At 39.0% G+C, this 10,887-nt stretch overlaps 1 protein-coding gene across 1 annotated transcript; it reads left to right on the top strand.

Moving 5' to 3' along the window:
- The first annotated feature begins 536 nt into the window (after positions 1 to 536).
- On the top strand, positions 537 to 10,388 carry smpdl3a (sphingomyelin phosphodiesterase acid like 3A). Its single transcript, XM_053337556.1, has 8 exons — positions 537 to 738; positions 1,722 to 1,935; positions 4,568 to 4,712; positions 5,202 to 5,298; positions 6,172 to 6,335; positions 6,463 to 6,643; positions 7,599 to 7,723; positions 8,989 to 10,388. The coding sequence occupies exons 1-8, from the start codon at positions 648 to 650 to the stop codon at positions 9,289 to 9,291; spliced, it is 1,320 nt and encodes a 439-aa protein (XP_053193531.1). The 5' UTR covers positions 537 to 647; the 3' UTR covers positions 9,292 to 10,388.
- The last annotated feature ends 499 nt before the right edge of the window (positions 10,389 to 10,887 follow it).

Raw genomic sequence — 10,887 nt, 5'->3', positions numbered from 1 at the left:
ATGTACTGAAAGCATCAAAAGTAAAAATACTAAATGGGTGAAAAGTCATCAATGTGAGTAACAGGAAATGGTAAAATATACTTCATTGTATATTTTAGGCTGAAGTCTTACATAGAGCTGCATATATACAAATACAAAGCATAATCTCCATATATACAGATACCAGTGGTGGTGCTCAGATCCTATTTTACTTCAGTCAAAGTAAAAATAACTCCATCATCACATGTTTTCTATTAAATCTTAATGTCGAATCAAAAGAACAAAGAGTCTTCTGAGTCGTTGTAGAAGTATAAGGTGGCATTACATGTAAATATGTAAGTCCAAGTACCTCAGTGTTGTACATTTTTTAGTAATGTGCTTTAAATGTACTTTGGATGTATTTTAAATGTACTTTAAATCAATTAAATGTGCCTTTATGGAACAAACTCTGCAGACTTCCTCACTAAAGTCCCTCCTCCCTTCCGCCGTAGCAAAACACTGAGAGTCACGTGACCAGTTGTCCATTGTACTTCCTGTTTATTTCGGGCTGAGAATGAGCTGCTGTGAACAGACATATAAATGTGTGTGTCGTGTGTGATATAGTGTATTATCTGTTTGAACACACACACACACACACACACACACACACTCTCACACACACACTCACCATGATCCAGCTGTTGCGGTTCATGCTGCTGCTGTGTGGCGCTGCTCCTCTGGCTGCTGCTCCCACCGGAAGCTCCTACCTGCCGGACACAGGTGAGTCAAACCCCCAGCATGCCCTGCAGGTAATATAATATAATATAGGTCTGTAACAGTAGTAGTGGAGCTGCTCAGGTCGGGCTTGTGTTCATAGAGTAACATGTATAGCTTAACACTTTCGGTTTATCAGCTGGTTTCACTGACTCAACTCCAATAATCGATATTTCCTAAAAGTGTATTGGTGATTGGTTCATGTCACACACGCCGAATTCACCCAAAGACATTCAGGATTAGTACAAAGTTGTCAGTCATGCTTTAAAGGTTAGTTTTTTAATTGTGGACTGTGTGCAACTTTAAAAATTGCACATTTTTAAACGGACTTCAGCCATAAACACCTTCTCTAAGAACCACACTCTCTTATAAAGGGGTCAATGATGGTGATTATTTATTTATTTATCTTCTTCATTATAAAATAAGCAAAACAAAGGCAACATTAAAAAAAAAGAAAACGTTTTTAATGTCTTTGTTCACTAGACCTTAAAAAAAATCATCACATAACAAACAGGAAATAACACCAAAGACAGGCGGAAGCATTTAAAAGGTGTAAAAAAGAAACTAAATGCAAACAGAAAAACACTATTATGAAAATAAAGTTACTATATAAATCATACATCATAGCCTTAATGCATCTGCTATGTGTCATTGATACCATTCAGTCACAAAAATCAACCAAAAACACAAAAAAAGTGCTATTCAATTGGATAAATGTAAGGTGAATTATGATTGACATGTATTTCAAAGAGGTCATGAGTGTAATTTCGGATGTAAAGATAAAATATACTCTTATTGACTGTTGTATTTTTGCTTTTGTGTGAAGTAAAATACTCATAATGTCTCTAAATGAGCAGATTTTCCACCTTTCCACAGATACATTTGGTGCCAGTCTGATTAAAAACACATATTAAACCTTTTTTTTTGCTTCTCAGTGATTTTAGTTTTCATTCGTCTTTGTAAACATTTCATCCCTTCTTCTCCTTCAGGCCGGTTCTGGCACATCACCGACCTCCACCTGGACCCCACCTACCACCTGGCCGAAGATCCCACCAAGGTGTGCTTCTCTTCCAAAGGTGAAGCCGCAAAGCACGCCGGCATTTATGGAGACTTCCTGTGTGACTCGCCGTACAGCCTCATCCAATCAGCCTTCACACGCATGGCCGAGCTCACACAGCCGCAGGACTTCATCATATGGACCGGGTCAGTACACTGAGGAGGGGGGAGGGGGGGCTACTGATGGGCGGCGGGGGGCTACTGATGGAGGGAGATATGATGCTTTCCTCCTCTGGTTTTAAAAATCTGGAGCCAAATTCTGACTAACGAGAAGGTTGTTGGTGGAAAATGATGCAGCTAAGCAGTGATGTAGTTTCACTTCCTGTTCTCTGATAGACTGTATGTGTGTGTGTGTGTGTGTGTGTGTGTGTGTGTGTGAGTGTGTATGTGTATGTGTGTGTGTGTGTGTGTGTGTGTGTGTGTGTGTGTGTGTCTCTCCTGTGCTTCCTTCTCAAAAAGCCACTCTGAGGTTTAAGACTCTTAAATGGAGAGTATTCCTGTTAACTGAGGTTATTCTGGATGTTCCTCACTTCTCCTTCTACCTCTTCTAGATATTTTAGGGTTGTTCATTTTTAGCTGTGTTAGTATCAGAGCTCTTCAGACAGTTTGTTAGTTGATTTGCTCATCTTGAAAAGTATTGGATGTAGTTTTGTAGAGTTATTGTTGGTCCAGAGATCAGAAGTCTTTAACAGCTTGGTTGTCCCTCGATGTTTCATAAAGCGCCACCAGCAGGTCAAAGTGTGAAATATCTCCACATCTACTAAATGAATTGGCATCAAAGTTGATAAACACATTCATGTTCTCCACACAATACATTATTATCACTTTGGTCACTTTGATTCATGTAGCGCCATCATCAGGTCAATTTGTCCAACTTTAGATTTTGACCAAACACTACAAACTAATGACAATCCATCAACCGCAGCTGTATAATGTCGGCATCAGAGCTGCAACAGTTAGTCGAATCATTAATTGATTGCCAATAATTTTCTGGTTTCTTTTGTCCTCTATGACAGTTATTGTTGGTCCAGAGATCAGAAGTCTTTAACACTTTGGTTGTCCATCAACGTTTCATAAAGCACCAGCAGCAGGTCAAATGTTCAATTTGTCCAACTTTTGGTTTTATGCCAAACTAATGATAATCCCATATAATGTCAGCGTCAGGGCTGCAACAGTTAGTCAAATCAATGATTGATTGCCAATAATTTACTTTAAATTGACTTTAACTATTTTGATAATCAAATAGTTTTGAGTCGTTTCAGCTTCTAATATGTGAATTTTCTGGTTTTCTTTAGTCCTCTACGACAGTAATGTGAATATATTTGGGTTTTGGACACAAGAGGGCATTTGAATATGTCTCCTTAGGCTTTGGGAAACACTGCAAACTTTTATTTTTGACATTTTATGAACCAAATGACTAATCGTGAAAATAATGAACAGATTAAACTATAATGAAAGTTTCTACCTTGCTTTACTTGTGCAAATTTGACTGCTGGAGTTTTTTCGCCCCAAAACTGTACAGATGTGAGCTGCAGGTAGTTACAACATACAAACATCCAACATTACTGCAGAGTGTTTGAGTTTCAGCTCATTTGAATATTTTGCTCAGGTTGAAACTTTTTCATCCTCTTGTTTGTTTGCATTGACTTTATCACTTATCGCTGTGAGGTTCAGTAAAGCTCAGCACAGTACAGTGTGTCTATAACTGTGTGTGTCAGCAAGCAGAAGTATCACTTCCCTCTTTAATGTCTGATCTCTGCTGAACATGATAAACTTCATGGTTTCACTTGACTTTATAATCGCTCTTGTGGTTTTGGGGAGAGCGCTCAGTGGATCCTATTCATGAACCACACAATGGCCTTAATGTGAGTGTGCATAATCTCAGAGTGTAATGTGCTTAGAGCTACGAGTAATAATAATTGTTTCCACTACCAATTAACTGTTGCTATTAACCATGAAGTGTATGAACGGCAGGAGTCGAGTTCGTCTCTTTAGAAACAGTCAGCAAATTATGATTTTAGTAAGGAAATTATAAAGCTCTGGATTTGATGTCTGCATTTATTCAAGCTTCAAGGTCTTTACATATTTTAGCACTTAGCAGGTTGCCATCATTAGAGAAGCAGTGAGCACAAGGCCAACAGTGCACCAACAGTGAATAAAACCCAGAGGTCTCACTTGATCACTGAAGCGCCGGCCTTGAAAGACGACTAAGAGTTATTCACTCGTCTTTAAAGAGGCTCTACATTCTCTGTGGGAAGTGGAAACTAATGTTGTAAGTGTAATCGTAGCTGTGAGCATCAGTCGCAGCGGTGGAACTACTATGCAGCTCTCTATTAATCTGCAGCTAATCAGCTAAGCCAGGAATTCATAGGCGGCTTATTAAACGTGGTTAGAAGAACGCCTGGACACTTAAAACTTGAAAAGACTCCCTGGGGGGGAAAAGATTAAGTTACTGTGGAAGCAGATTTTTTTTGCTTTTATTCTATTGTTATTGGGTTTTGTAGCACGAGTTTGATTTTACAGTAAAAAGAGGAAATCCATTGAGGAGTGGAATTTACTTCATGTCTGTAATATCGGACAGTTCGGCTCTACTGAGTTCAGTAAAAAGAAATACAGTGGTGTTAAGAAATCAGGGTTTTTACCAGGCGGGGAATTCTGAACGTTCTTTTATTCTGAAGGTATTAAACTAAATGTACAATATTGACACTCTGTACCAACAGTATGTGGTTAAATGAGTGTGTTGTTTGGTAACATTGCATCTTTTTTCCTTCTCCCTCAGTGACAGTCCACCACATGTTCCTGCTGGTGAGCTCTCTACGGAAACAGTGATCCAGGTGATCAGTAACATGACCCAGAGCATCAGACATTACTTTCCAAACATGACAGTCTATCCGGCTCTGGGAAACCATGACTACTGGCCGCAGGTACAGTACAGCAGCTCGCAGTGGCTCTGAAAAATGGATGATGTTTAAAAGACAAATGACTGCAGGGTTTCACATAAAACATGACAGTTTAACCTCAGAATGACTCATTATGTAGAAATCCTTTCAGTCTTTACTGCTGTCAAACCATTATTCATGAATATAATAAATTTTCAACTCAGCTGTTTGAGACGTTTATGAGACTCTTATCTTTGTTGAGGTAGAAATCCTGTAAATGCAGAATTTGATCATATGACGATCATATATTAATACTAAAAACAAACAAAAATACTGACTGATGGTTGTACAAAGAGCCTCAATCATGACAGTAGATGATACCAACTAAATCACTACAATTCATTATAAATCTAGGAGTTTATTTCATTATAACTGCAACTGTATGTGAGACTGATTTTCATATTTTGCCACATAACATGCTGCTAGATGAAAACTGTATCTGAGACAGTCACATGTTTGTACCATTACTTTTAGGACCAGATGATGACCTCCACTAACGCCATCTACAAGGCTGCTGCTCAGCTTTGGGAACCGTGGCTGCAGACTGAAGCATTGCTCACACTCTCACAAGGTAACGCGTTAGTTTGTTTACTATTATCCTGGAGCTCTACTGGAATATCTTCACATGATCCTTATTTATCTTATACTGGCTCTTTCTGCAGCCCCTCAGCACACACTACTACTGCTACAGTCTACAGTTAGCCAGGTAGCTGAGTTAGCCACCAAGTTAGCAGCCGAGCTAGCCGCTGAGCTAGCTGCCGAGTTAGCCGCCGAGCTAGCAGCTGAGTTAGCAGCAGAAAGCTCTCAGACGTAGAGTCCATGTTTCTGGTAGAGGTGGTGACTTTGATTGACAGGTGACACTTGGTAGGGGGCGGGGTTTCAGCGTTTGGGAGCAGAGAAAGAGGCTGATTTTTACACAACTTTGAAGCCTAATTTCATATATACATTCAAATTTGGCAGGGTGGTTAACAAAACACTTTTCTGTGGTATGTCAAACTCAGAACATATTTATTCTTACTTTATGCTTAAATATTTTGGATTATTTCAAAAGAGTGACTGATATTATTGTGATTCCAAAACAATGGGTAACAGAGGCCGTACAGTATATTAGCAATCACTTCTGCAAACTGTAAAGTTCCAGCATTAAGAAATGAGGAAGGAAACCAGTCATGTGGTGGCTACTTGTCTGGTCATGCTGCTGATTGTGCAAATTAACTATTATTTACACAGAAAGAGGTTGTTTTGTAAAGCAAGGCCTTCAAATAAAACTCATACAATATCACTTTATAACTTTGATGCAAATAGGTGAAATAGTATTAGTTAACTAGTATTTATTAGTATGTTGGTGACACATACAGTCTACAACATAAGCTTGGTTCAACTTTCATAATCGGTATTTGTCAGCTCCATGTTTGAGTTGTATGTTGTTGTTCTGTATCTACAGGCGGTTTCTACTCCCAGCTGGTAAAACCTGGTTTGCGGGTGGTTAGTCTCAACACCATCCTCTACTACGGTCCTAATAAAGTCACAGTTAACATGACGGACCCTGCTGGGCAGTATGAATGGCTGGAGAAAACTCTGGAGATGGCTGCTCAGAACCTGGAGAAGGTATCAGAAATGCTGTCTGTCCTAAATAATGACCTTTGACCTTTTCTTACAGTGCTGCATTTTGACATCATTGTTGAATAAATCATCATACCTTGGTTCCTTTAAACAATCTTCCTATTTGCTCCAGGTGTACATCATAGCCCATGTACCAATAGGTTACCTTCCCTATGCCAGAAACACCACAGCTATCAGAGAGATCCACAACGAGAAACTGGTCGCCATCTTCAGGAAGTACAGTGATGTCGTAGCGGGACATTTCTACGGTCACACCCATCGAGACAGCATCATGGTGCTGCTGGACCAGAGCGGTAAAAACACAAGCTTTCATTCTTTACACCTGTATAAACCTTGAGTTTACCATCTAGAGCTGGACACAATGCTTAGGTAGATATTATTTAGCAAAATTGCCTCCTCCAATGATCCTTTCCCTTGCTGTGTCTTTGTATTATGCTCACAACAAAGTGTAACTATGCTAAGCTATGCTAACATGTCCCTGCTCTGATCCATGTCTACAGATATATGAAACCCTGTCATGGGTCTGGAGAAGTTATGTATTTATTAAACAAAAATACAGAATTAGGCTAAAACAGAATAGATTCGCAACCTACAGTGTAAAGTAATAGTATTAATTGCTCAATATAAAGCTGCATGTCATCTGCATAGAATTGAACATCAACATTGTAATTACTGTACAAACGATGAACAAATGAGCACTGTGTTAAAAGTACAAATTAGATTTTACTCTACAAATATAAAATAAAAAGTAGAGGACCTAGAGTTGAGTCTTGTGGTACTCCATTTGGATTATTTATTCTTTCAGATGAAAAAAATTGCGACACAAAAAGTTGCATTCTGACCGATAGGAAACAAATTAATTCAGCACCAGAAGTAAACAGATTAAAAGAGTTTTATCAAATAATCCACAGTTTATTTAATGTAATTCTTTGTCCTGAAATCATTCGTAACTACCACCAGAGCAATTTCAGTAGTCTGTCAAGTAGACAAGCTTTTACACAATTACCAGGTAAGAAATTGCTCTTGTTGGTCAAGTCCAGATTACTTTTTGTTCCTAATTTGACCACAGTAAATTAATCTATTAAACACCAAGTAATCTGCTTATAGGCAGTTTAAAACCCTTTTTTTTAAAGAAGCAAGATGGTGTGCACTCAGCATTTAGTCAAGTTGAACTATTCTCTGTTGCTCTTTTCTATTATTACCCCCTTTCTCATAGAGATGTTCACTTATCATCTCTTTGTTATGCAGGTAAACCAGTGAATTCTCTTTTCGTATCACCGGCTGTTACACCAATCAAACATGTTTTGGAGCCCTATTCTAACAACCCAGCTTTCCGGATGTACTTGTACAGCAGCAAGGACTATGCTATGTTGGTAAGAAGCCTACTGCAACAGCTCCATGTTTATCACTTGCTCTCTGTTTAATCAGCATACCTCTGTATAAACCAGGAGGCAAGTTGACCTGCATTCATGGGATCATGGTACTTCTACAAATCTGGCTAGAAACTATCAAAACAAAAAATACAAAAGTTTATAGTTGCACAGAAAACTAGGTAATCTGCATGGCCTAGACAATACTTTATAACTAGCTATGATTTTTGGCTGAAGGGATTTGCATCTATTCAACCCAGGCGGGGAGTTCTGGTCCTCTGAAATGAGGCCAACGCGGAAGTAACTTAGAACTGCATTCTAGCAAAAGGCCACCAGGGGGCGACCGTCTCTATACAAGTCAATGGAGAATTCACCAACTTCTCACTTGATTTCTAACCTCAGTAAACGTTTTCAAAATGTGTTTATGGTCTCAATCGCTAGTTTAAAGCCTTCTTCAATGCAGTATGATGTTCATTTGGGACATTTTGGCCTCCCTGATTTTATATGTGACGATAAAGCAGGGTATGCATTAGGGTGTGGCTACGTCCTGATTGACAGGTTGATTGCCCAACGTCCTCGAGATCCAGCCCTCGCATGGACCTGAAATTTTCAAGATGGCGCTGCCTAGATTTGACACTATTGGCTTCCGAGCAGCAGTCCACAAACCAATGGGTTCTTTTATACCGTCTATGATTCAACCTCAAGATTTGCCTTCCCTGGACCAAAGAAGCCGAGCTCAAATCATACAAAACAGCCTGTGATCAAAAGTGCACAAAATGAAACTCTCACATATAGAAGACCATTAATTCAACCATTATAACATTTAGCAGAGTTTATTATCATGCTGTTTTTTGTTGCAGATATATTTGGCAAATTAAAATCTGGAGGTTTGACAAATTTGAGGCTTTATAGGGTGTACCACCTGCTCTTTGGCGAGGCCACCAGTTAGATCCCAGTGAGGTTTCTGGGTTTCAGAAAGCCTCAGAAAACAAACAAAAGACGAAAGTTTGAAGAGAAGAGAGATGAAAACTGCTTAAACTAGAAAGCATATTGACAAATTCAGGTCAGAATAAAAATGTCTTGAACTCAAACACCTACTCCAACTTTTATCTCCTTGATCAAAGGTGGAAGAAAGAAGTCTCTCTCGATGATTAATCACAGTGTCAATCAGAGCACAAAAACAGATTTTAGCATTCAGAAAGACTCAAAGACTTTTTCTTTCTCCTCTTTTTTCTCACTCTTTTCGGTGCTTTTCTCTCTCTGTGAAGGATATCTGGCAGTACTATTTGAATCTGACGGAAGCCAACGAGAAACAAAGATCAGATTGGAGGCTGGAATATATCTTGACTAAGGCTTTTGGACTGACTGACCTCAAGCCACAAAGCCTCCTCCAGCTGGGCCTGAGCCTCAGCCTGCCGCAGACCAAAGCCTTCGACCAGTATTTCAGTCACTTCATGGTCAACTACAACAACAGCATCACCTGTGAAGGATACTGTAAGGTCACTCAGGTGTGCTCTGTGCTCTACCTGGACCAAAGCTCTTATTCCAAATGTGTGGCAAAGGGAGAATGATCATGAATATGGACCAAAAAAGAAGAATCTCCTCAATGGATCTTTCTTTTCTTCTATTATTTTGTGTATTTGAATGCTTGGATCATGTTAAAATCACTGCAGTGCACTGATTCTGCTGCTCCCAAATATTAATTATTTTACTTTTACTCAAGGTTTTGCTTTCTGGTATGAAATTGCACAATTAAAAAAACCTTAATAGAGCAGAGGGAATACGGAATAAGATATTAATTATGTTGAGCTCAACCATATAAGTCTGTGTTCGAATGCTTTTTAATGAGTTACCTTTAAAATGATATATTTAGTTACTTGAATGAAGGTAACATAAAAAGGGAAATACCATATTTTTTTCAAGCAGGAGATATTTTACTATATATTATATATTTTACTAATTCAGATCTAATCCAAACTGCAAACAGCACAATTATGAAGTAAAATAATAGTTTAAATATAAGAAAAAGACATAATTTCTTTAAAATAACCACTACTATCTTAATGGTATTGACTTGCAACCCTGCAGGTCCAGTTTCTGTCCCTTTTTATAAAGTAAATTGAGTCTACTATAACTTTTTTTTAGCAGGATAAACCTTATTACTACTTCATTAAACAGAGTAAGGTGCACTCTTTAAATTGAAATCGGCTCAACGGAACGAGGTGAAGCTCTTCCACCCATCACACCTCTTTATTCCCCGTATCCCCTGTCGCTCTAATGGATTACACTTAATCTCAGGGATGATCTAATGGCGGCCAAATGTTGACCATTACTTGAACTGATGCTGCTGATTAAGTACGAACACTTCTTGGTATATAAAGTTGCTCTGGATAACAGCATCTAACTCATATTGATGTGAATTTAAATGCAATATACAACAGGAGGAAATGTGTGAATTGTACCAGAAATACATTTTGACTGTGTTTAAATGTGAATTAATGATAACCTTTGGCAATTATCTGTTACAAATGAAATTGAAGCTGCCTTACATGTGAATGCTTTTGCAAGAAAAATGAAATAGAGATGGTTATTATCATATATTACAAATATCAGAGAGAGTACTGCTGTTAATTTTGCTGTTTATTTTTCCATAAATAAAGATGATTATGCAAAGAATGTGTCTCATCCACCTCGTCTGTTTTAGAGGTTATTAGAGGAAGGGAGGAAGAAGGAAGGAAAGGAGGGGGGAAGGAAGGAAGGAAGGAAGGAAGGAAAGGCGGAAGGAAGGAAGGAAAGGACGGGGGAAGGGAGGAAGGAAGGAAGGAAGGAAAGGACGGGGGAAGGGAGGAAAGGAGGAAGGGAGGAAGAAGGAAGGAAGGGAGGGAGGAAGGAAGGAAGGGAGGAAGAAGGAAGGAAGGGAGGGAGGAAGGAAGGAAAGGAGGAAGGGAGGAAGAAGGAAGGAAAGGAGAAAGGAAAAGAGGAAGGAAGGAAGGAAGGAAGGAAAGAAGCTTTAATTATTATTATTATTATTAAAATAAGACAGTTGCTAACTTAAAAGGCCAGTTTGTCTCTGCAGCGGGAGGTAAAGGAACAGCGACATAACCTCATCTGACCCTCTCACTTTAATTTCACTCCCTCCCACTGTCAATCCCCCCCCCCCCCCTCTG

The sequence above is a fragment of the Scomber japonicus genome, chromosome 17, assembly GCF_027409825.1.
Source record: "Scomber japonicus isolate fScoJap1 chromosome 17, fScoJap1.pri, whole genome shotgun sequence".
Taxonomy (NCBI): Eukaryota; Metazoa; Chordata; class Actinopteri; order Scombriformes; family Scombridae; genus Scomber; species Scomber japonicus.
The sequence above is the reverse complement of the archived record's forward strand: the minus strand, read 5'-3'. Positions and strand labels throughout refer to the sequence as shown.